The sequence below is a fragment of the Rissa tridactyla genome, chromosome 29 (genome assembly GCF_028500815.1).
Source record: "Rissa tridactyla isolate bRisTri1 chromosome 29, bRisTri1.patW.cur.20221130, whole genome shotgun sequence".
In the NCBI taxonomy this organism is placed as follows: domain Eukaryota; kingdom Metazoa; phylum Chordata; class Aves; order Charadriiformes; family Laridae; genus Rissa; species Rissa tridactyla.
The window spans coordinates 113885-137045 of record NC_071494.1 but is presented as its reverse complement, the minus strand read 5'-3'; the positions used below and the strand labels follow the sequence as shown (position 1 = coordinate 137045).

General features: G+C 60.9%; 3 protein-coding genes across 9 annotated transcripts; 2 read left to right on the top strand and 1 right to left on the bottom strand.

Moving 5' to 3' along the window:
• The first annotated feature begins 12 nt into the window (after positions 1-12).
• SYVN1 (synoviolin 1) lies at positions 13-9590 on the top strand. 3 transcript variants are annotated; one of them, XM_054183955.1, is made up of 16 exons: positions 13-137; positions 2102-2247; positions 2691-2783; positions 3264-3416; positions 3498-3546; positions 4176-4279; positions 4392-4518; positions 5264-5363; positions 5441-5506; positions 5880-5996; positions 6185-6336; positions 6632-6769; positions 6862-6975; positions 7053-7239; positions 7375-7502; positions 7688-9590. In XM_054183955.1, the coding sequence occupies exons 2-16, from the start codon at positions 2116-2118 to the stop codon at positions 7846-7848; spliced, it is 1821 nt and encodes a 606-aa protein (XP_054039930.1). In that variant the 5' UTR covers positions 13-137; positions 2102-2115; the 3' UTR covers positions 7849-9590. The 3 variants fall into 3 exon arrangements, with proteins under 3 accessions (XP_054039930.1, XP_054039931.1, XP_054039932.1); XM_054183956.1 differs by lacking the exon at positions 13-137 and adding an exon at positions 738-787; XM_054183957.1 differs by lacking the exons at positions 13-137; positions 3264-3416.
• A 359-nt stretch (positions 9591-9949) lies between these two features.
• FAU (FAU ubiquitin like and ribosomal protein S30 fusion) lies at positions 9950-23037 on the top strand. Of its 5 annotated transcripts, none has more exons than XM_054183951.1 (17): positions 9950-10061; positions 10572-10870; positions 11314-11439; positions 12128-12246; positions 12333-12500; positions 13033-13225; positions 13306-13413; positions 13523-13687; positions 15355-15481; positions 16353-16621; positions 17269-17453; positions 17553-17627; positions 18266-18392; positions 22270-22350; positions 22448-22592; positions 22688-22743; positions 22858-23037. In XM_054183951.1, the coding sequence occupies exons 1-17, from the start codon at positions 9965-9967 to the stop codon at positions 22981-22983; spliced, it is 2466 nt and encodes an 821-aa protein (XP_054039926.1). In that variant the 5' UTR covers positions 9950-9964; the 3' UTR covers positions 22984-23037. The 5 variants fall into 5 exon arrangements, with proteins under 5 accessions (XP_054039926.1, XP_054039925.1, XP_054039927.1 ...); XM_054183950.1 differs by having other exon boundaries at positions 9950-10073; XM_054183952.1 differs by lacking the exons at positions 22270-22350; positions 22448-22592; positions 22688-22743; positions 22858-23037 and adding an exon at positions 18475-18723 and having other exon boundaries at positions 9950-10073.
• Positions 19064-20982, bottom strand: MRPL49 (mitochondrial ribosomal protein L49). The gene is given in 6 exon segments (XM_054183963.1): positions 19064-19348; positions 19454-19577; positions 20117-20160; positions 20163-20274; positions 20928-20964; positions 20967-20982. Coding segments are annotated over 6 exon segments (471 nt in total). The 3' UTR covers positions 19064-19210.
• Positions 23038-23161: the final 124 nt, after the last annotated feature.

Sequence of the window (23161 nt, the reverse complement as noted above, 5' to 3'; positions counted from 1 at the left end):
GGTGGGGTGGAGGCACAGCGTGCGTTAGTCCCCGCGGGGCCGGGAGAGGCGTTTGGGCGTTTTCTGTGGGAAAAAGGGGCAGGAAAAGGGCTGTGAAGAACCTAGAGGGGACGCAAACCCATCGAGTGTGATGTGAGGTATGAAAAAAGGGCAAAAAAAGGCAAATCCGTCCCAATTTGGGTCTCCCCAGGGGGCTGAGGCAGTCTGGGGGCCTGCCTCCAGCCCGCCAAGGGTGGAGCAGGGGGTTATTTCCCCCGCCAAGGCCGCGCCGTGAGGGGAGCCGTGAGGGCTGAGGCCGGGCGCAACTCATCGCCCCTCCCGCCCGTCCCTTAGCAACAGCCGCGGATTAACCGGCGCCGCGCGGGGTTTTTTTCTGATTGGCCGAGCGCCGCGCGGTCTAACCAATGAGAGCGAGACACGGGACCCTTGGCGTTCCCGCCCACCCTAGCTCCGGCTGCGGGGCAGGTGGGACCGTACCAAGTGTGGGCGTGTGGGGAGGGGAGCCAGACTAGTTTGGGGGGGTTCGTGGACCCCCCCGCGCGCAGCGTTGGGGGCAGACCGGGAAGGGGGACCCTCAGCAGCACCCTCGGGAAGAGCCTTTATGGAGGAGTGGGTTGGGGGGGGGCGAGCAGCGGGGAAGGGACCCCCGACGGGTTTCCCCCTTCCGGGCAGCGGGTGGTTCAGCCCTGAGCGGAAGTGAGGTGTCGCGCGCTGAGGCGCTTCCGGTGGGGGAGCGGTCTGAGGCGGGGGGGGGGGGGAGCCGTGGCGGCGGCGGGGCTCGATCCGAGTGAGTGCGGGGGCGGCGGCGATACCGACACCGGGGCCTGAGGGAGGGGGCAGCAGCGGGGGGTCTTGGGGCGGGGCCGGAGAGAAAGGGGGAGCCCAGGGGGACGTGGGGGGAGCGGTGACATGTTGGGCCCCTGGCGGAGTAGGGAGCGTAAGGGGCGGGGGGGGGGGGGGGTGTCGTCTGCGGGTCGTCTGCAGGGGTGGGAACAGGGGTATGTGAGGGCACCTGAAGGGCTGGAGGAGGACACACAGGGACATGGAGGGGCACCTGGAGGATGGGGGCATGTAAGGGGGGTCTTGGAGGGATCGGGGGTTTGGGGACACTTGAAGGGGCAGGGATTTGGGGGGGCCCTTGGGGACTGGGGTGGGGGAACCCAAGTGACTTGAGAGGGGAACAGGGGACATGGGGGGCATGAAAGTTGGGACGTGAGGGTGGACAGGGCATGGGGGGCTGGGTTGCGGGAGGGACATGGGGGACACTGGAGGTCTGGGAGACAGAGGTGGGGATGTTGGGGACACCTGGGGGGTGGGGTATGTGACGGGGAACACAGGGATTTGGGCCTGTAGTGGGGCAGAGTGTGGGGTCTGTGGTTTGAGAGGTGACAGGGGACTTGGGGGGAACGGGACAAGAGACACGAGGAGGGATGTGGGGCAATCTGGTGGGGCAGGGGGGAGTTGGGGGGACACTGGGGGGGCAGGAGTCATGGCGGGGGTGGCTAGAGGATGGGTGGACTGACTGTCACCTGAGAGGGTGGATGGGGGTGGGATGGACATGAGGAGGACAACAAAGAGGTGCTGTGACCTGGGGGGGTGTCTGGCCCCCACTGCAGAGAGCGAGGGGACGTGGGGACAAGGAGGTGGGGAGAGATTGGGACAGGGAGGTGGCACTTGGGGGATAGCTGGGGATGGGGACGAGGAGGTGACATTTGGGAGGAAGAGTTGGGGATGAGGAGGTGACATCTGGGGACATGGGAGAAGGGATGTGGGGACGCGTCAGCCGGTGGCACTGAGTATGTAGGATATGGGCTGGTGCCGTTGCTAGGAGCATTTTGGGGGCAGAAAAGCTCTCTTTGACACTGCAGGTTTTTCGCTACTTGCAGTCATCATTAGCAGGTTAAAAAAAATCAACTCGTTGGTAGCATCATTAGTTTTAGGGTCTTGTTTTCCTCTTGCACTCAGAAACCACCCCAAAAAGGGCTTTGCATCCTGAGATGTGAGAGTGGCCAATTAATCCTCAATTTTACACTAAATAGTGTGGGTGTTTTAGCAAAAGTCCCCTTTTTTGGCGTAATTTGATGGGTTCCTAATCTGGCAGGCCGAGCTGGGGAGATGCTCTGCACGGCGGTGGTGATGGCAGGGAGCCTGGCGCTGACGACGGCAGTGGTGGCTCACGCCTATTACCTGAAGCACCAGTTCTATCCCACCGTGGTTTATCTTACCAAATCCAGCCCCAGCATGGCTGTAAGTACCCAGTTAATTCATTAGCGGTGGGTAATTAATCCGTGTGGCTGGAGGCGGGGGGGTAACTGAGCCTCCCAGCTCAGACAGCAGCTTTGTGGTGCGGCACGAGGGGTGGCAGCTCTCAGTGTGGCCCACTTCTGCTTTCGGCAACCAAAATGGGTCGTTTTCCGTTTAACGGTGTGCGCCGAAAACCTCTGGGGAGAGGTGCACGGGGAGGGCGGGAAGATGCTGCTGCCTCCTCCTCCCTGCACGGGAGCCCTCGGGAAGCCCCAAAACAGGGTTGAGGCCGAGCCGGTATCCAGTCGCCGTCTCCTCCATCCCCTGGGACCCAAATTTGTGGCGCCAAACCCTCCTCTGCGTCCTCTTGTCACTGCAACGAGTTTTGGCTGCGCCGGGGCTTCTTCCCTATCATCTCCTTCCCCTCTTCGTTTTTCTCCCCGCAGGTTCTCTACATCCAGGCTTTTGTGTTGGTTTTTCTCCTGGGTAAATTTATGGGCAAGGTGTTTTTCGGGCAGCTGCGGGCAGCGGAGATGGAGGTGAGCGATGGCAGGGAGCAGTTTAAATTCGGTGCTGGGGACAGGCGGATCTGGTGCTGGTGCTGGAGGCGGCATCGATGCTGCTGGGGGGGTTAAAGCCTGCAGGGACATGCAGATACTGGGGGGTTTGGGGGGAATTTTGAAATCTGGGAGGCCTTTGGTGACATTTTGGGGGGGATTTTGAACCCTGAGAAGCTTTGGGACACATTTTTTGGGGGAGATTTTGAAGCCTTCCGCACCGTTTGGAGAGAATTTTGAACCCTGAGAAGCCTTTGGTGCCATTTGCGGGGATTTTGAACCCCAAGAGGCTTTCAGCACCCTTTTTGGGGGGAATTGTGAATGCTGAGAGGCTTTTCACACCATTTTGGGGGGGTGACTTGGAACCCTGCGAGGCCTTTAGTGACGTTTTGGGTTCAAAAATGGGGGGTGAAGGCTGGGGGAAAGCCCCCCCACCCCTCACCGCCTCCCCCCCTCCCGCAGCACCTACTGGAGCGGTCGTGGTACGCCGTGACGGAGACCTGCCTGGCCTTTACCGTCTTCAGGGACGACTTCAGCCCTCGCTTCGTTGCCCTTTTCACCCTCCTCCTCTTCCTCAAGTGCTTCCACTGGTTGGCTGAAGACCGGGTGGACTTTGTGAGTGCTGGCTGGCGAGAAAACGGGCGTAAAAAAGCCTTTTTTGGGAAAACCTGAACCCTTTCTCCGCCTCTTTTGCAGATGGAAAGGAGCCCCAACATCTCCTGGCTTTTCCACTTCCGTATCGTCTGTGAGTATCTTGCTTTTCTCCACCCCGGGCTGGATCCTGCCCGGCCACAGGCACTTTGCCGTTTGGCACGTTGCCAGCAGCTGGTCAGGAAAGATAATTTTGGCAATGTGTTTGCATACGAGTGGGGAAGAACCTGGTGCAGCTGAGCGTGCAACCATCAGCGCTCGATAATCCTTATCAGGGCAGCCTCATTAACGAGGGAGTGTTAATGGGGCTACAGAGGGAGCGGGATGGGGTTGCTGGGGGTTTATCTGGCTCTGCCGGGTGGGAAAAACATGGGGCCAGATCCACGGTAAAATATATTCCTGCTTCTGGAGAAGGAGATTTAGGGATGTGAAAATCATCTTTTGAAGGAACCGGAGGTGTTTTGGCGAGACACGAGGGCACAAGACGTGGCTTGCAGCAGAGGGGGCTTCAAATGAGACAGCCTCGTTACCGGGATGTGTTAATTCAGCCCTTCATTAGTGTAGAGCCGTTTAGTCCCTCCCTGGGATCGATGCTTCTCGAGGGTCCCATGTTTTGGGGTGTGACTCTTGGAGCTTTAGTTTTTGGAGGTCTCCCCCCACCGTGAGTCTCGTTATCTCCTTTCCTCGTTATCACCTCATCCTGATTCCTTTCCCCTGCTGCAGCCCTGATGTTCCTCCTGGGAATCCTGGATTTCCTCTTCGTTAACCACGCGTACCACAGCATTCTCACGCGAGGAGCCTCAGTCCAGCTCGTCTTCGGCTTTGAGGTAGGAGATGGCTTCCCCTTGGGGACGGACAAACCTCTGTGTCCACCCCTGGGACGGACAAACGGCTCCTCGGCTGGTTCTTCACACCCAGCCACGCTCTTCCTCCCCGCAGTACGCCATCCTCATGACCATGGTGCTCACCATCTTCATCAAGTACGTTCTGCACTCCATCGACCTGCAGAATGAGAACCCTTGGGACAGCAAAGCCGTCTACATGCTGTACACGGAGCTCTTCACGGGTATGTTGTCCTCTTCCCCCCCTTTTTTCTTCTCACCCCACCCAATTTTGGGGCTTGGGGGGACTTTCCCATCTGGGTGTGGCCTGACAAAGCTTGATACATTGTTAGAAAGCTCAATTAGCCATCCGTCAACCAAGGCATGAAGTCTAGGTGGTGCTCCTGAAGGTCTGATCCATCTTTGTTAACGATCTGGGTGACCTCAGCTGGTTTGTCGGTGACACCAAACGGGGAGGAGTTGGCTGAGGCTCTACAGGGTCCTGCCATCATCCAGAGGGACCTGGACATTCATGAGGTTCAATGAAGGGATGGGCCAAGTCCAACAACCCCCGGCACCAGTGTGTGCTGGGCAATGGTTCAGCTGGGGGTTTTGGTGGACACCAGATGGAGCACAAGCCAACGGCGAAGGCCAGTGGTGTCCTGGGAGGGTTTCCAGCAGGTTGAGGGAGGTGATTAAGGGATGGTGAGGCCACTTCTGGGCTCTCCAGTCCAAGAGAGACTGGGACATACTGGAGAAGGTCCAACAAAGGGCTACCAAGATGGTGAATGGACTGAAGAGACTGAGAGAGCTGGGTCTGGTTGCTCAGAGAGGTGGTGGCATCTCTGTCCTTGAAGATACTCAGAAGTTGTTGGGTCATGGTCTTGGACAAGTAGCTGTTGGTGATCTGGTGACCTTGGAGGTCCCTTCCCACCTCAGCCAACCTGTGGTTGCCCAAGAACAAGACCCTGATGTGCTCCTTTTTCCCAGGCTTCATCAAAGTCCTCCTCTACATGGCCTTCATGACCATCATGATCAAAGTCCACACCTTCCCACTCTTCGCCATCCGCCCCATGTACCTGGCGATGAGGTGAGTTGACTTCGGCACGGCCTCTGGTGCCGGCACGTCGTTGGCTTGATCCCACCGGTGCCTTTGTCTCCTTCCAGGCAGTTTAAGAAAGCGGTGACGGATGCCATCATGTCTCGCCGGGCCATCCGCAACATGAACACGCTGTGAGTAACACAGCAAACGTGGTTCCTACCCCTTCCCGGGCGTTTTGACCACTGTTGGCCTCTCCTCGGTGGTTGCTTTGAAGTGGGATCCACCTAGAAAAACCCAAATTTGAGGAAAATGACGAATTTGTTGCACGGGAAAAAGTCAGAAGGACCCTGTAGGGTGACAGGGTCATGGATATCTCAAGCTCCTCCTGCCAAATACCTTAATTTAACCAAAAATCTGGTGGATAACAGCGAGAAGGGAGGTTGGGGGGCAGTGAGGAGGACATAGAAGTCCTACTACCTTCCCATGTCGGCTTTGAACCCCCCTAAAATGGTGGGAAATGTTTTTTTTTCTGGTGTTTCCCACCTAATTCTCCTCCCTGCGTAGCTACCCTGACGCCACGCCAGAAGAGCTGCAGGCCATGGACAACGTCTGCATCATCTGCCGCGAGGAGATGGTGACGGGCGCCAAGCGTCTGCCTTGCAACCACATCTTCCACACCAGGTGGGTGAGGAACGGGGGCGGCGTGCGCTCCCCAGCCCCTCAGTTTTGGCATTTATAGTGGTTTTGGTGTTACTGGGGGGGTGGTGGTGAAATACCAGCCCCGCTGGGCAGTTGTGGTGGTGGCACTGGGTGTTCTGGGGGGTCTTTGCCGTCACCATGACGTTAACGGTGTCCCGTCTCCTCTCCAGCTGCCTGCGGTCGTGGTTCCAGCGCCAGCAGACGTGTCCCACCTGCCGCATGGACGTTCTCCGGGCTTCCCTCCCGGCACAGACGCCGCCCGAGCCGCCGGAGCAAGCCCCACAGCCGCCCCAGACCCCCCAAGTCCCCCAGCCCCCCAACTGTGAGTCTTCTTTGGGCCCCTCCGCGGTAGAACGGGTGCCCCCAACCGCCGGTTACCCCTCGCCGTGCCGCTTGAGCTGTGCCAGGGCTGAGCCGGAGGAGAGGGTTGGGAGGTGACGTCCCCGCGGGTGGCAGCGCGAGCCGGTGGCATTTCTGCCTGTGCCGGCGGTTGTTCGGTGAAACTCCTGCCGGCACGGTCAGGGGGCACCAAACCGGTGACCTGGCGCGTTCCGTCTGGCTGCGGTGAGGGAGATGTGGGCGTTCGGGGCTCTCACCACTCTCTTCTCCCTCCGCAGTTCCCCAGGGGATCCTTCCCCCCTTCCCCCCAGGAATGTTTCCCTTCTGGCCGCCGGTTGGTCCCTTCCCGCCAGTTCCCGGTGTTCAACCGCCCAACGGCACCGAAAACACCGCGCCGAGCTCCAGCGCCGCTTCAGGTGAGTTTTGTCCCCGGATCCGATGGGTCGGTGCTGCCGAAACGGGGGCTCCCTCCTCCGCTGCCGCCCTCATGGCCCTTTGGTCCCCGCAGCTTCCAGGCCCAGTGACGCTGCCAACGCCGGATCGGAAGCTGCCGCTGCGGGGACGGTGCCGGCGTTTCCTTTCCCCCCGCCGTGGATGGGAATGCCGTGGCCGCCCCTCTTTGGTAAGACGGGGCAAGGTTTTCGGGGTTCCCCCCCTTCCAGCTGTGGGACTCCCCCCTCACCCCTCCCCTCCCCACAGGCTTCCCCCCGATGCCGGTGCCGCCGGCTGGCTTTGCCGGTTTGACAGAGGAAGAACTTCGAGCCATGGAAGGCCACGATCGGCAAAACCTGGAAGCGCGGTTACAGTGTCTCCAGAACATCCACACCCTCCTGGACGCTGCCATGGTGCAGATCAACCAATACCTGACGGTCCTGGCCACCATCGGGTAATGCTGCCCATAAAAAAAGGGGGGGTTGGGGCAAATGGGCAAAATTTCGTTACGGCAAAGCCACGCCCCGCCTAAAAAAATCTACCAAAAGTGCCTAAAATTTTGATCTCTTGTTTAATTTTCTCCCCGCAGGTCTCCCCGACCCGCCGCTCCCCGGCCCCCCTCTGCCCCTGCTGAGGAGCCCACCACCCTGCGCTCACCCGGCAGCCCCTCGGCACCGGCGACTGCTGGCACCGCCGCCGGCTCCACCGCGGCTACCGGTGCGTGAGGGAGCTGCCGGGGGGAGGAACGGCGTCGGCACCGTCTTTAAAAGCCAAATCCTCTGTTAAAACACCGCCAGGGAGCTCTCCTCCCGGCAAAACACCAATCCCGCGACTGCCTCGTGGTTCAGACTGGGTTTACTGGTTTCACCGGACGCTAAACCAGTGCTTTTCCCCCCTTCCAGATCCCACTGCGCCGGTGGGCGCCGAAGGCTTCACCGCCGAGGAGGAAGAGGAGGAAGACGATGGCGGCGAAGGCTCGTCCTCGCTGGATGAACCTGACACGGCGGAGCTTCGCCGCCGCAGGCTACAGAAACTGGCGTCGCCGCCGCCAGCCTCGCACTGATGACGGCGGTTGTGCCGCGGCCGCGCCACCGACACCGTTTTGGGGGCGTTTTGGGTGTTTCTGGACCCTCGGGCGCCATGATCCGGACAGCACCTCTTTTTCTGCCTTTTTTTCCCCCTATTTTTCCACTAAAACCCCCATCCGGAAGCAAAACCGGTTCCTGGCTCCGCCCGTCGGTATCCCTAAAACATCGACGGCCTGTTTGCCACGGCGCCCTGGCAAAAAGTTGCGTTTCTTGACTCGTTTTACCCCCTTTTTCCTCTGTTTTCTCCCCAGTTCTCTCTACCTCTCCAGCGAGCCGGGATCCGGTGTGTGTTCCAGAGCCGGCGGTTGCGTGTTTTGGGGTAACCATGCCCGTTTTAGCGTGATAATTAGGGAACAGGGAGTTTGATCGCAGTGATAGTGACCAAGCGAATGCCGGCGCCGCTTGAAATTGCTCAAAATTGCCCGTTTTTAACCCAAAGTCTTCTCCGGGTGCTCCGGGCTGCAGAGTGGCATCAACGCAGCCGAAACCGCCACTGGCTGCGCCCGCTTCCAGTTGCCGTTGCTCTGCCGGGGTGCCGGGGATTTTGGGGGGGCACACCCTGGCTCTCACCTGATTCCCTCTCGTTAGCAAACGAGCTCGTTAACAGTATTAACGCACCCTCCCCCCGGGAAAGCTGCTTCCCGCACCCAAATATCCCCGCCTTGAAGCCCGTCGGGCAAACGCGGTGCCACCCGGCGACTTAATAAACCCCCGAGTCCTCCACCTGCCCCTGACCGGTCCCTCACTGGTGCCATGGCACGCCCAAACTGGTTTTTACTGGTTTTGCTTTGCCGATGGCACCAGGAAGTGGATTTTTTTTGGTTTCCTTTGGTCACCGTTGCCTCCCAACGGGCCCATTTTGGTCTGGTTTCCTTCCCCGGCGGTCGGTGATGGCTCTGGGGCCGCGTTGGCGCGGTGAACCCCCCCCCGGCGAGGCACCGCTGGCGCCTTTGCTGAGAAAAAGTGCGGCGCCACCGCCTCTTCCACCGTGTTTCTCCTCCGCGCCGGCACCGCCGCAACACTTCAGTGCCTCTTTGAACCGAAAAAGGGCTTCCCGGGCCCAAATATCTCAGGGAAAAACTAAAACCGCGGTTGGAGACGGCGACAAACCCAAGCGTTTTGGGTCACAAAATGGCATGTTTTGCACCGAAACCACCGGCGGTGAGAGGACGGTGTAGGGTGAGGAGCCGGCGGTGGGTGATTTTGTGGCTTTTTTCGGGGTGGGAATGGTTGTTTTCAGTAACAAGGCTGATTTTTCTTCTCCTCCCTTAAATTTTTGGCACTCGTTGCCCCAGACTTGAGCGTGTTAACGAGGAATGTGGCAATAACGAAGCGGTGACAGGAGAAGGGCGAGGAGCCGCTTCTGGGAGTTGGTTTTTTTTTTTTTTTTTTAACCCTAATTTATTGTATTTTTTTTCTTAACCCTTTTGAGCCAAATTAATGAATTTTTGTGGCCGGTTCTGTTTGATGTTGGGAGGTTTTTTTGGTGGATTCCTCAAAATTTCCTTCATTTTGGGGTGAAAACCACGGCGAGGGCAGGAACGGAGACACCCAGAGGAATGCGCTGGGGCCGTTTGACCCCAAACCCGCTCCCTTTCACCCCAAAACTGTTTCCTTTCCCTTTCGGGCAGCATTGGAGGAATTATTTAATTTGTAAATAATGTATAAATTTTTAATAGCTTAATTGTAAATACAGCGGAATAAAGGTTGCAGTAAAGCTTGGCGCTCTTCCCTGGGTCAAGATGGCGGTTGGCCACTCTAGGCGCCCTACGCTGTCTCTGTTGGGTTGTTCAAGAGCCAGTTGACCGCTCTGGTCCATCTTCCCACCCTGAGTCTCTATGGTTGTCCCGGCGCCTCCTGGCCGCTCTGGCCTCTCTTCCCGCCGCGCCTCTATGGCTCTGGAAGAGAAACCGGAAGTCGCTCTAGCCCGCCACCGCCTCTCCGTGGTGTACGCCTCGTCCCTGCGGCTCCTCCCGCCCGGCAGGCGGCGCTGCGGACCGCTGGCCCCGCCCCCCGGCGCCGCCTCCTCGCTGGTTCCTTCATCCGGGTCCTCCGCTTGGCGCCTGCGCGCTGGGCCGGCGGCGCGACGAGATGGCGGCGGAGGGGCCGGAGGCTCCGGCCAGCCCGGGCCGCGGCGGGACCGAGGGGGCGCTGGGGGACGGCGGGGACGGCGGCACCGGTCCCCCCGGTGAGGCGGGAGGTGGGGGGAGAGAGGGCCTGGCGGGGGCGGGAGGGGAGGTGGGGGGGGCTTTGGGGGGCTGAGGTGAGGTGCAGTGAGGCGAGGCGAGGGACCTGAGGGGATTGGGCGGGGGGGCGAGGTGGGGAGGGGAGTTTGGGGCCGATGGGGGGCTGCGGGGCAGGCCTGGGGGCACATGGGCCTTGTAGGGAGGATCTGGGGGTTAATTGGCGGGGGAGGCTGTGGGGCAGGGGGACGTAGAGGGGTGGGAGGCGCTGCGAGTGGAGATTAATGGGGCGGAATGGGGTCGGGGTGCCGCGGTGGGGCGTAAAGCGGGAGGGGGCAGGGCCAGGGGATGGTGGAGGGGGGCACCAGGGCTGTGGGTTGTCCCCCCGAGGGGTCTCAGGGCTGTGGGGTGCCCCTCAAGGGACCCCGCTCAGGCTCCTGGGTCCCCCCAACCCATGGCGTGGGGGCACCCGTGGTTAACGGTGCATCATGGTGTCCGTCCCCCCCCCCCCCCAGCCCCCGTGGCAGAGCTGCCGCCCCCAGCCCCCAGCCCCGCCGAGGAGGAGCCCAGCGACGCTGCCGTCCCCCCCCCAGTCCCACAGAGCTGCAATGGCGCCGCCATCGCCCCCCCTGAGCCCGAGGAGCCCCCCCCGGCCGCTCCCGAAGAGCCCCCGCCCCCCCGGGACCCCGAGCCCCCCGCGGAGGAGCCCCCCCTCACTTACCCCCTCGATTTCGAGAAGTTTTGGCTGGCAGCGCGCAACAACCCCCACGACTTCACTGCGTGGACCGAGCTCCTGCAGTACGTCGAGCAAGAGGTAATTAAACTCTTCATTAAGGTGCCCTGGCCCCATTAAAATCTTAATTAAAACTTGCCCTGATCCCCTAGCCCCGTTGAAACCTCCGTTACAACTCAGCCTGAGCTGCTGGCCCCATTAAAATCTTCATTCAGACTCATCCTAAGTGAGCGGCGCCGTTAAAGTCTTTGTCAAAACGTAGCCCGAGTCTCCGGCCCCGTTAAACCTTCATTAAAACTCACCCCAAGCCACCGACCTTGTTAAAACCTTAATTAAAACTCGCCCCAGCACAAACCTCATGGAAATGTCCACCGCCCCAGGCTGGTTTTTCTCATGACAGAGATAGTTCTTCCCGTGTAATCATTAAGCTGAGTTAATAAATAGATCATTAGAAGACCCCTAATACTAAACTGCTATTGTTATTGTTACAAAAATGCCTGATTTTGCCCCAAAAACTTCCGCAGAACCATCTCTTCGCCGCCCGCAAAGCCTTCGATGCCTTTTTCGCACACTACCCCTACTGTTACGGCTACTGGAAAAAATACGCAGACATGGAGCGTCGCTTCGACTGCAGCCGGGAGACCGAGGAGGTGCGGGGTGGGGGGGTCCCCACGCTGTTTTGGGGTGTCACTCCCCTGTTTTCCCCTCCTTGGTGGGCAGACAGGGGTGTTTTAGGGGTCCCTGGGGTGTTTTGGGGGTCTACACGTTATTTCTATGCCACTTTTGCTGGCAAAATGGGGATTCCGAACCATTTTGGGGTGTTACCAGCTGTTGTCACACCTGTTTCCATACCCGTTGGAGGCATTTTGGGTTGTTTCTCCCCATTTTCTGGCATGGGGCTGGGTATCGCAACCCTTCGGGCCTCCCTCGTCCCCTTTTGTCCCCTGTCCCATGGGCAGAAGGTGGTGTTTTGGGGGTTCTCATGATGTTTTGGGGTGTGACCCACCTGTTTTCACCTCTTTTTAAAGGGTAAATGGGGGTCTCGGTGTTCTTTGGGGGTCCCCACACTGGTTTTGGGGTGTCACCTGCCTGGTTTCCCCTCTTTGGTGGGCAGATGGGGGTGTTTTGGGGGTCTCCGCACCATTTCTTCAATGCTTTTGCCAACAAAATGGTGTTTCCGAAGCATTTTGGGGTGTTTTTGCAGCCGTTTGTAGCCCTGCTGGAGGCGTTTTGGGTTGTTCCACTCTCTTTTTTTGGTGCGGGGCTGGGTACCCCGACCCTTTGGCGTCCCCCCGTCCTGTGGGGGGACAGTCGGTGACCTCGGTGTCCCCCCGGCAGGTGTTTGAGCGGGGGCTGCAGTCCATCCCCCTCAGCATGGACCTGTGGATCCACTACATCTCCTACCTCCAGTCCACCCTGGACATGAATCTTCCCGAATCCATCCAAAAAATCCGCGGGTAAGTGCCGGGGGGAGGCGGCAAACGGCTCTGGCGTTGGCATTCACCGCTGCCCATCCCACCTCCTCCCCGTCTCTCCCTGTTAGCGTCTTCGAGGCGGCGGTGGCGGCGGCCGGCATGGATTTCCGCTCGGATAAGCTGTGGGAGCTCTACGTGGAGTGGGAACGGGAACAGGGAGACCTGCGAGCCGTCACCGGTATCTACGACCGCGTCCTCTCCATGCCCACGCAGCTCTACAACCATCACTGGGAGAAGTACGTACCCCCTCCGGCACGGAAAATACCCCCACAGCGGCAAAATATCCCACGGAAAATAATACTTGTGGGAGTTAAATACTCTGGGAGCAAAATATCCCGGCGGAAGATAACCACAGCAGCAAAATACCCCATGGAAATACTATCCGTGGTGGTAAAATATCGCTGTGGAAAATACCTTTGGTGGTAAAATATCCCAAAATATCCCAAAACGTGAGTCACAGGGGCACAGCGTTGCTGTGGAAAATAATCCCCGCAGTGGTAAGTGCCCCATTTTTTCCCTGTGGAAAATAATCACGGGGGTAAAACATCCCCCCGTGGAAAATAACCCTGGCTGTGAAATATCCCGGGGGCAAAACGTCCCCCTGGAAAATGACCGTAGGAGGAAGATATCCCTGGGGGCAAAATACCCCCACGGAAAATACCGCGGTGATAAAATCTCTCTGTGGAAGATGCTCGTGGCAATGAAACATCCCCGCAGAAAACATGCAGTGGTGTGTCCCCCCTGTTCAGACCCTCGTTTCCCCCCCAGGTTCAAGGAGCACGTCCTCCACAATCCCCCGAAAGACATCTTGTCCCCGGAGGAGCTTCTCTGGGTCCAATCCAAACTGGCCACCGATCCCGTGCCCAAACCGCCGGAGCCGGAGGCAACAGAAGCGCCGCCGGGAGAGGATCTTCCCCCCGGCGTGGAGGGGAAGGCGGCGGCGGCCGCAGCCGATGCCCAGGTAGGCACCCAAAGGGGGATCCCGGGGGATTCTCTGGGGACCCCCCCCCGTTTCCCACCTGCCTTACGTTTAATTCCCAGGAGGATTTAGACCAGGAGAAAATCCGGGAGCTGGTGATCTCCATGCGGCAGCAGATCTACGCTCAAAACGAGGCGGAAGTCAGCAAACGCTGGAATTTTGAGGACGGGGTACGTAGGGTTGGATCAGCCACCCCGGAATCGCTACAGATTCCCCCCCCCCCAAAAAAATAATGCCGTCGCCCTGTTTTCACACCTGCGCCCCCATTTTTCCGGGTAGATCAAGCGTCCCTATTTCCACGTGAAGCCGCTGGAGAGGGCTCAGCTGCGGAACTGGCGGGATTACCTGGATTACGAAATGGCGGCCGGTTCGCACGAGCGCACCATCGTCCTCTTCGAGCGCTGCGTCATCGCCTGCGCCCTCTACGAGGAGTTCTGGATCAAGGTGAGACCCCCGCGATGGACCCCCCCCTTCCTTCTTCCGCAGCTGGATCCCCTCGCCCCCCCATCCCCCTCAAAAGAACCTTCACCTCCCCCAAAAAACCTTCACCTCCCCCAAAAAACCTTCACCTCCCCCAAAAAACCTTCACCTCCCCCAAAAAACCTTCACCTCCCCCAAAAAACCTCCACCTCTCCCAAAAAATCCACACACCCCCCCAAAAAAATCTATCCCGAAAAAGAAACACCCCCAAAGAAAACCCTGCCACCCCAAAAAAACCTCCATCCCCGCCAAAAAAAACCATACCCCCCCAAAAAAACTTCACCTCTCCCAAAAAAAACCATCCCCCCTTCCCAAATCTATCCCAAAAAAGAAACACCCACAAGGAAAACCCTGCCCCCCCCCCAAAGAACCCACCCTGGATAAAAACACCTCCCACCCTCAACATCCCCCCCCCCAAAAAAAAACCCCACCCCAAGAAAAACACCCCCCCAAACGCCCTCACCCCCCAAAAACCCCACCCCAATAAACGAACCCAAATCCTCACCCCAAGAAAAAGCACCCCCCCAAAAAAAAATCCTCAAACCCCCTCTGCTAACCCCCCCAAAAAAAAACCACGCCAAAAAAGAAACCCCCCAAATAAACCCCAGCCTCAACCCCCCCCAAAATAAACCGCCCAACAAAAACAAGCCCCTGAACGCCCCCCACTTCCCAAACCCCCCCCACCCAAAAAAAGACCCACCCCAAAAAAAACATCTCCAACACTCTCCAAAGGAACAACCCCCCCACCCCAAAAAAACCCACCCTCAAACCCTACCCCCCCAAAAAACCCATCCCCAAATGAACCCCCCGACCGTAAGAAAACAACCTCCCAATCCCGCCCTTAAAAGACGACCCCACCCCAAAAAGAAACCCACCCCCAGGAAAACAAACACCCCAAAAGAAAACCACCACCCAAAACCCAAACCTTCCTCCCTCCCCCCCCAAAAAAAAACCCCTATCCCCCCCCCAAAAATACCCCCACTCCAGGGAAGAAAAACTGCACCCCAAGTGAAACCCCCCCAGCCCCAACCTCTACCCCAAAGAAAAACCCTGACTCCCCCCCTCAAATAAACACTTTCCCCCCCAAAAAACGACCCCAAAGACATCCCCCCTCCCCCCCCCCCGAAAAAAAACCCTCATAGAAGGAGAAACCCCCTCCCAGGGGGCTGCGACTGGGGGTGAAGGGGGGAGCCAGCTGCCCCCCTGCTCCTCTCCCCCCTTCCAAATCGGGTTCATTTGGGCTGGTTTTTTACAACTTCCCCCCCCCCCCCCCCCCCCCCCGGCAACGGACGGCGGGGGCTGATTTTAACTCATTTCTTGGGGGTGGTGGGGGGGGGAAAAAACCAACCAAACCCCGCCGTTCTAACACCCGTTTTTTTAAATCCCGCTGCTGCTTCCCCCCCCCGCCCGCGGCACCTCCCCCTGCTTAAGAGGGCGCAGGAAATTCGGAAGAGAGGGGCCTTAACGTGAGTGCCCCCCACCCGACCCAGCGCACCCCCGCCCGGCCGGGCAGGGGGGGGGACGCTCACGCCTCCGTCTCTCTGTGTCGCGCGTGTGTGTGTGTGTCGTCGTCGTCATCCCCCCGTTTTTTGTTTTTTCCCCCCCCCCCCCGGTTTTGTTTCGCCTTTCAGTACACCAAATACTTGGAGAACCACACGGTGGCGGGGGCCAGGAGCGTTTTCCAGCGCGCCTGCGGGTACCACCTGCCCAGGAAACCCAACATCCACCTCCTCTGGGCGGCTTTCGAGGAGAAACAAGGTGAGTCGGCCCCAAAACGCGCTGCCCCCCCCCCCCCCCCAAAAACGGCCCGTTTTTGAGCCGAGACACCCCACGTTCCGCTCCGGAACTCTGGTTTTGGGATGAGACGTTACGTTTCGCCCCAAAATGTTCCCTTTTCAGGCCGAGGTGCTGCTTTTTGCCCCAGAGTGCTCTTTTATTTTTTGGCGAAGACTACGCGTTATCGCCACAAAATGCCCCGTCTCCGGGGGGAGATGCTCCGTTTTGCCCCAAAACCTGCCGTTTTCGGGTTGTGGTGTGACACGTTTCTCCTCAACGTGCTCTTTTCTCAGGCTGACGCACAGCGTTTCGCTCTAAAATGCTTCGGTTTGGGGCTAAACACCCCATTTCACCCAGACTGCTTCTTTCTCGGGGGCTGAGGGGACGTACAGCACCCCAAAATGTTTCAGGGTGTGGGGGCCACGTTTCACCCCAGAATGCTCCGTCGTGGGGTGCAGGGGCCCATGGCTGGCCCCCAGATTGCCTCTTTTTTGAACTAAGACGCCACATTTCACTTCTAAGCGCTCCCAGGACCCCCGTAACCTCCTGGGGACCCCCACAACCACCCCGGGGACCCCTGTAACCCCCCAGGACCCCCGTGACCACCCCTGGGGACCCCCATAACCAGACAGGGACCCTCCTAACCACTCCCAGGGACCCCGTAACCACCCCGGAGACCCCATAACCACCCCAGGGACCCCCACAAGCACCCCAGGGACCCCTGTAACCACCCCTGGGGACCCTCCTAACCACCCCAGGGACCCCATAACCTGCCGGGGACCCTCCTAACCACCCCTGGGAACACCGTAACCCCCCCGGTGACACCCCCTAACCCCCCTTCCGCCTTCCCCAGGGAACCTGGACGAAGCCCGGCGTATCCTGCGCTGCTTCGAGGAGGTGGTGCCGGGTCTGGCCATGGTCCGGCTGCGCCGCGTCAGCCTGGAACGTCGGCAGGGAAACCTGGAGGAGGCGGAGGCGCTGCTGCTGGAGGCCATGCGCGCCAACGAGGGGCTGCCCCTCGCCTCCTTCTACGCCGTCAAACTGGCTCGGCAGGCCTGCAAGGTGCAGAAGAACCTGGGCAAAGCCCGCAAGGTGCTGGTGGAGGCCCTGGAAAAGGACCCGGTGAGGCAGAAAGGCTCCCTGGGGCGCTTAGGGGGTCCCCAGGGCTTGATCCGGGGCTGGGGGGGGGTGGGATGAGGTTTCGGCTCCCTGGAAACGTGCTGATGGCTCGGACGTGGTTTTGGCGATCTGGAGGTCTCGCGTTGGGCTCTGCAGACCCCACAAACCTCTTCTGGGCACCCACGCACCACACTGGGGCTCTGTAAGCTCCTCTTGGAGGCCCACAAAACCCCCTTGGGGACCCACAAACCCCCCTTTGGGGGGTCTGTAAACCCCCCTTGGGGCCCAGGCAAACCCCACGGGGGCTCTATAAATCCATCTCGGGTGCCCTCAGACGCACTCGGGGCTCCCCAAATGTCATCTGGGGCCCCACAGATCCACTCACAGCACCCTAAATCCCACCTGGGGCCCCACGGATGCCCTTGGGGCTCTCGAAACGCCTCTCGGGGTTCCCCAGACCCCTCTCGGGACCCCGCAGTCCTGCTGGGGGGTCCCCAAACCCCTTTAAGGGGTCCCCAAACCCCTCTCGGGACCCCATAGTCCCGCTGGGGGGTCCCCAAACCCCTCTCGGGACCCCCCAGTCCCACTTGGGGCTCCCCAAACCCCACTGGGGACCCCAGAACCCCAGTCTGACGGGGCGGTGGGTCCAGGACAACGCCCGGCTCCACGCCAACCTCCTGGAGATGGAATTCGGGGCCGACGTCCGTCAAAACGAAGGCAACACCATGAGCTGCTTCGAGCGGGCGCTGCGCAGCCCCCTCCCCGACGAAGCCAAGCTCATCTTCTCCCAGCGCCGCGTCGAGTTCCTCGAGGATTTCGGCTCCAGCATACACAGGTTGGGTATCTGGGGGGGGTGGGGTGGAAGAAACACCCCAAAAAGCCCCACCGGCCCCCCAGAAGGGGCTGCTCACCCCCCCCCGTCGCTCCCCCGCAGCCTGCTGACGGCTTACGACGAGCACCAGAAGATCCTCAAACAGCACGCGGCGCGCAAGAGGGCCCCCGAGAACGGGTGAGGGCACCCTGTTCTCCCCGGGTTTATCCCCCACCTTCCTCCCCCGATTTTGCCTCCTTTTGTCCCAATTTCTCCCCTTTTATCCCCCAACTTTACCCCTTTTCGTCCCAATTTCTCCGCCTTTATCCCCTGAACTTCTCCCCTTTTGCGCCCCCACTTCACCCCTCTTGTCTCCCAGTTTCACCCCAGTTTATCCCCCCACTTCTCCCCGTTTTCCCCATTTTGCTCCTTTTTATCCCCTGGAGTTCTCCTCTTTGTCCCCCAGCTTCACCCCTTTTATTCCCCCACCTTTTATCCCAACTTCTCTTTTTTTTTTATCCCCCAATTTCACTCCTTTTATCCCCAACTTCTTTTATCCCCCCCAGCTTCTCCCCTTTTTATTCTTGATTTTCCTTTTTATCCCCACATTTTCCCTTTTGTCCCCCAATTTCACCCTTTTTATATCCCCCAATTTCTCCTTTTATGCCCCTGAATTCTGCCCTTTTCACCCCCCCGTGAATTCACCTTTTTTGTTCTTTTTTTTTTCCCCTTTCATCCCCCCACTTTCTCCCCCTTTGTCCCCCCAATTCCCCCTTTCTTCCCCCCACTTTCTCCCCTTTTACCCCCCCCCATCTCACCCCTTTCCACCCCCCCAGCTCAGACGAACCCGATGACAAACGCCTCCGCCCCGACGAAGCCTCCGGCCTTTTGGGTCCCCTCAATTTCTCCGGCACGGGGGGGGACATGGGGTCCAACCCCTCCGCCTACAACTACTGGTACCAGGTCAGTGGGGGGGCCGGGCGGGAGCCCTGGGGCTGGGACGGGGTGGGGGCCGCGCTGACGGCCCCCCCCCGCGTCCCCCCAGCACGGCTACGGCACCTACAGCTACCAGACGCCGTGGAACTACAACCAGTACTACTCGCAGAGCTGAGCCGGGGACCCCCCGGACCCCGACGTCACCCCCACCCCCTTTTCTAAACCTTCCCTTTAGGAAAACCACGTTTCTGTACATTTTTTTGCCCCCCCCCCGCCCCGGCCCGGGGGGGGGTGGTGGGATGTAAATAAATAAAGAGGCGGCGCTGGAGGAGCCCCCGGCGCTCGCTGGTAGCGTTTATTTTGGTTTCGGAGAATCCTGGCGCTCGCCGGAGGGGTTTGTTCCAGCCAAAAGGGGGGCTCGCAGGGGGGAGGCGATGCCGTTTTGGGGCACCCCCCACTCAGGAGCGGGTTCACATCATGTTTTGGGGGGGGGGGGGGCCCTTCCGCTCACGAGAGGGTTTGCGTTTTGGGGTGTCCCTGCCGCGCGCGAGCAGGTCCCCCTGCGTTCCGGGGGTGCCTCCGCTGCTCGCAGGTGCATTCGAAAGCGTTTCGGGGTCCCCTGCTGCTCAGATCCCGTTCCAGGGGAGTCTCTGCCGCTCGCGAAGGCCTTTGACTCGATTTCGGGGTCCCCCGCGGCTTCGATCCTATTTTGGGGTCCCCCCCACGGCTTGGGAGACGCTTTCCATCCCGTTTCGGGGGAGCGTCTGCCACGCGTGAGGCAGTTTTGGGGGTCCCCCCACCGCTCCTGAGTCCCTTTTGGGGCCCCCCCGGTGTATTTTGGGGTGCTAGAAGCCCCTCTGCAGCAGCCAGTCCCGCAGCTCCCGCTCCCAGTGTCCCTTCAGCTGCAGGCTCCCCGTCACCTCGTTCACCTGCACCTCCAGATCCGGCACCCCCAAAAACGCCCGCAGCTCTCGCTCCAGCGCCTGGGGGGGGGGGGGGGGCAGCAAGCGGGGGGGGAGGAGGCCGTTAGCACCCCAAAAACCCCCTCCCCTTCCCCGCACCCCCAAATTGCACCCCCCTCCCCTTACCCAGATGTCCCCCTCGACGTGCCGCAGCTCGGTCAGGCGCCGGTTGCCCTTGACCAGGCGGCGGTAGACGGGCAGGTTGTGGAGCCGGGAGCGACGGACGAAGTACGGCAGGGCTGGGGGGGGGGCCTGGGGGGGGGCAAACAACAACTGCAGCCCCCCCCACAGGGGTATATAAACGCCCCCCCGAGGTCATTACCCCCCACCCCGGGGGGTAAATAATCCTGCTCAATTGCTCCCTTGTCCCATTGGCAATAAATACTTCCCGTCCTCAGGAGTAAATATCCATATTGTTGCCCCCCCCCCCCGGGTCAACAGCTCCCCCCATGGGGTAATTAGCCCCCCATCACCCCCCCTTGCGGTAAATAACCCCCCTTAATTGACTGCTGTGGGCAAATAACCTCCCCCCAGCATCTCCCACAGGAATAAGCAGGTTCCCGCCAGGAGTAAATATCCCCATTGTTACCCTCCCCGGGGGGTAAACAGCTGCCCCATCACCCCCACCAGCACCACCCCCGGGATAAATACCCCCCATGGGACCCCCCCCAAGGCCGTCATGTTCCCCTCTCAATGTTTGGCACTCCCTTAGGGGCATCACTTTGCTCTGGGGGGGGCAATAAGGGGGGGGTATTAAGGCAAGGAGTGTTGCCCCCCCTCCCAAACTGACCTTTTGGGGGGCTCCAGCCCGAGGGGGTGGGGTAGGTGGGGTGGGCGGGGGGGGGTCGGGGATGCGGGTGGGGGGCAGCAGCCGCTCCACAAAGGCGTAGTCGGCCGTCGACTCCTCCAGCTGGGGGGGGTGCGGGTCGGGGGGCGCCTCAGCGGGGCTGGGGGGGGATGGGGGGGGGGCTCCCGGATGGCTCTGGAAAGGGTGGGGGGGGGTCAGCAGGGTGTACCCCCACACCTTAGCAGGGACCCCCCAATTCCCCCTCCCTCTCCCCAGAAGCCCCCCCAGTCGCCTCTCCCTGGGGGTCCCCCCAAATCTCACCCCCCCCCCCCCAGAAACCACCCCCTCACCTCCCCGTTCCCCCCCCTCGGCACCTTCCGCTCCCTCTGCCCAGCAGCCCCCCCCCCCAGTTCCTCTCCATCTCCCCGGGGTCACCCCAAATGCCCCTCAAAGCCCCCCCAAAAGCCCCCCCCCCACCCCAATCGCCCCTCCCCGGGGTCACACCCAATCCCCCCCTTGGAGCCCCCCCCGCATCGCCCATCCCTGGGGGTCCCCCCCAATTCCCCCTCCCCAGGAGCCCCCCTCAACCCCTCCCTGGGTCCCCCCACCTCCCCGGGCCCCCCCCACCCTCCGTCTCCACAGCCCCCCCCAATATCTCCCCTCAGGGACTGCCCCTCCTCAGCCCCACACCCCCCCCCCGACAGCCCCCCAAATCCTCCCTGTCCCCCCCAGCAGCCCCTCCAGATCCCTCCCCCTTCATGGACGCCCCCTCGTCGTGCCCTCTCCCCGACCCCCTACCTGCACCCCCTGCACCCCACCGCCCGGCCCAGCGCCCGCAGCCGCCGCCCAGCGCCGCCATCGCCGCCATCTTGGCAGCGCCCCCCTCCTTCACGCCGCACGCACGCACGCACGCACGCACGCGTGACGTAAGCACGCCGCCGCCGTCGAGGCCCTGGCGCGTGCGCGGAGTCGCCCTTTCTGCTGCGCGCTGCCGGCGGCTGAGGAGACGGTGAGGTGGGGCTGCGGCCGTGGGCCGGGCCTGAGGGGCTTTAGGGGCGCTTGGAGGGTTATTGGGGGGCTGAGGAGAGGCTGCGAGGGCTTGGGGGGCGGTGGGGGTCGTGAGGGGGTGTCCGCGAGGCCTTGGGGGGGCCCCGAGTGCGGCTGCGAGGCCTTGGGGGGACCCTGTGGGTGGCTGTGAGGCTTTCGGGGGCCCCTGAGGTGCGGGGTGACGCCCTGGGAAGCCTTGGAGGAGGCGGGAGGGTTATTGGAGGGCTGTGGGAGCTTAGGGGGTGGGTAGAGGTTGGGGGGGAGGGGTCTGGGAGGCCTTGAGGGGGCCCTGAGGGCGGCTGTGAGGCTTTGGGGGGGGGCTAAGGGCGGCCGTGAGGCCTTCGGGCGCCCCTGGGATGCGGGGATGCGCCCTAACAAGCCTCGGAGGAGGCTGGAGGGTTACTGGGGGGCTGTGGGGGTGGCTGTGAGGGCTTACGGGGCGGGCGGAGGTTGTGGGGGAGGTCTGTGAGGCCTTGGGGGGTTATTAGGGGGCTGTGGGGCCTTGGAGGGGCTGCAGGGTGGGCTTGGGGGGACTGCCGTGTGCTGGGAGGCCTTGGGAGAAGCTGGGGGGAGTTATGGGAGGCTGTGGGGGGACCCAAAGGGGACGAGAGAGGCCAAGGGGGGGCTCAAGAAACAGGGGGGCACGAGAGGGTGCTGCCAGCATCACTGCTGGGGCATTCCCCCGCCCCGGTGTCACCCCCTGGTGTCACACACACACGCACACACCCTCCCCCCCCCACCCGGTGTCATAGCCCTTTGTCCCCAAGGCCCTTTGCCAGGTGCCAAAGTCCCTTTGGGTGGGGAGTAGTTGAAGGGAACACGCCCCAGCCCCCAAAACATCCCCCCCCCCGCCCTGAAACCCCTCAGTCCCCCAAAAAACACCCCAACCCCCCAAAACACTCTCAACCCCGCCCCCCCCGGCAGAGGGATGGGCAGGAGGAGACCCCCCCAGTGCTGCACTCTGGGGTGTTTTTTGACCTGGGGATGGGCAACAGGAACAGCACTTTCATTGTCCCCCTTTTCTCGGGCATCCCCTCTTTTTCCTAAGGGTCCCCCTTTTTTTTTTTGAGGGGGTCACCCCTAAACCAAATTCCGTCCCCCCCCCCAGGTCACCATGCAGCTCTTCATCCGTGCCCAGTCCCTCCACACCATTGAGGTCTCCGGCGCCGAGACCATCGCCCAAATCAAGGTGAGCCCTGGGGGGAAGTTGGGGTGTCCCCCCCTTGAAATAAGACCCTTTTTGGGGTGACTGGCCCCCTCCCCATGTCCTTGTTTCCCCCCCCCAGGCGCAGGTGGCGGCGCTGGCAGGCGTCCCCCCGGAGGACCAAGTGCTGAGCTTTGGTGGGACCCCCCTGGACGATGACACCGTGCTGGGACAGAGCCCCCTCCCCGAATTTGCCACCCTGGAGCTCTCCACCCGCCTCCTGGGGGGTATGTTTTTTGGGGGGAGCAGCTAATTATCAGGGCGCTCATTAGCTTAACGAGCCAACTGCACCCCCTAACGCCCCATTTTTCCTTCCCCCCAGGGAAAGTCCACGGTTCCCTCGCCCGCGCTGGCAAAGTGAGGGGCCAGACCCCCAAGGTGAGTGTCTGGGGGGGTTCCCCCTGATTTTAGGGACCACCCCCCAGCTTCAGGGAACCCCTCAGGTTTTGGGGATCCCCCCTTGACTTCCCCCCCTTTCCCCTCTCCTCGCAGGTGGCCAAGCAGGAGAAGAAGAAGAAGAAGACGGGGCGAGCCAAGCGGCGCATGCAGTACAACCGCCGCTTCGTCAACGTCGTCCCCACCTTCGGCAAGAAGAAGGGCCCCAACGCCAACTCCTGAGACCCCTCCCCCAGCTTCTGTGAACAGCAACAAAATTGGGGCCATTTTGCTGGTTTTGAGGCTTTTTGAGTGGTGTTTTTGGGCTTTTCAGGGGCTTTTGGGGGTGGGGGATTCGGGGGAGTTTGAAGGGGTCGGGGCTGAAACTGGCCCTTGGGGGGGTTGAGGATGATGTCGGTGG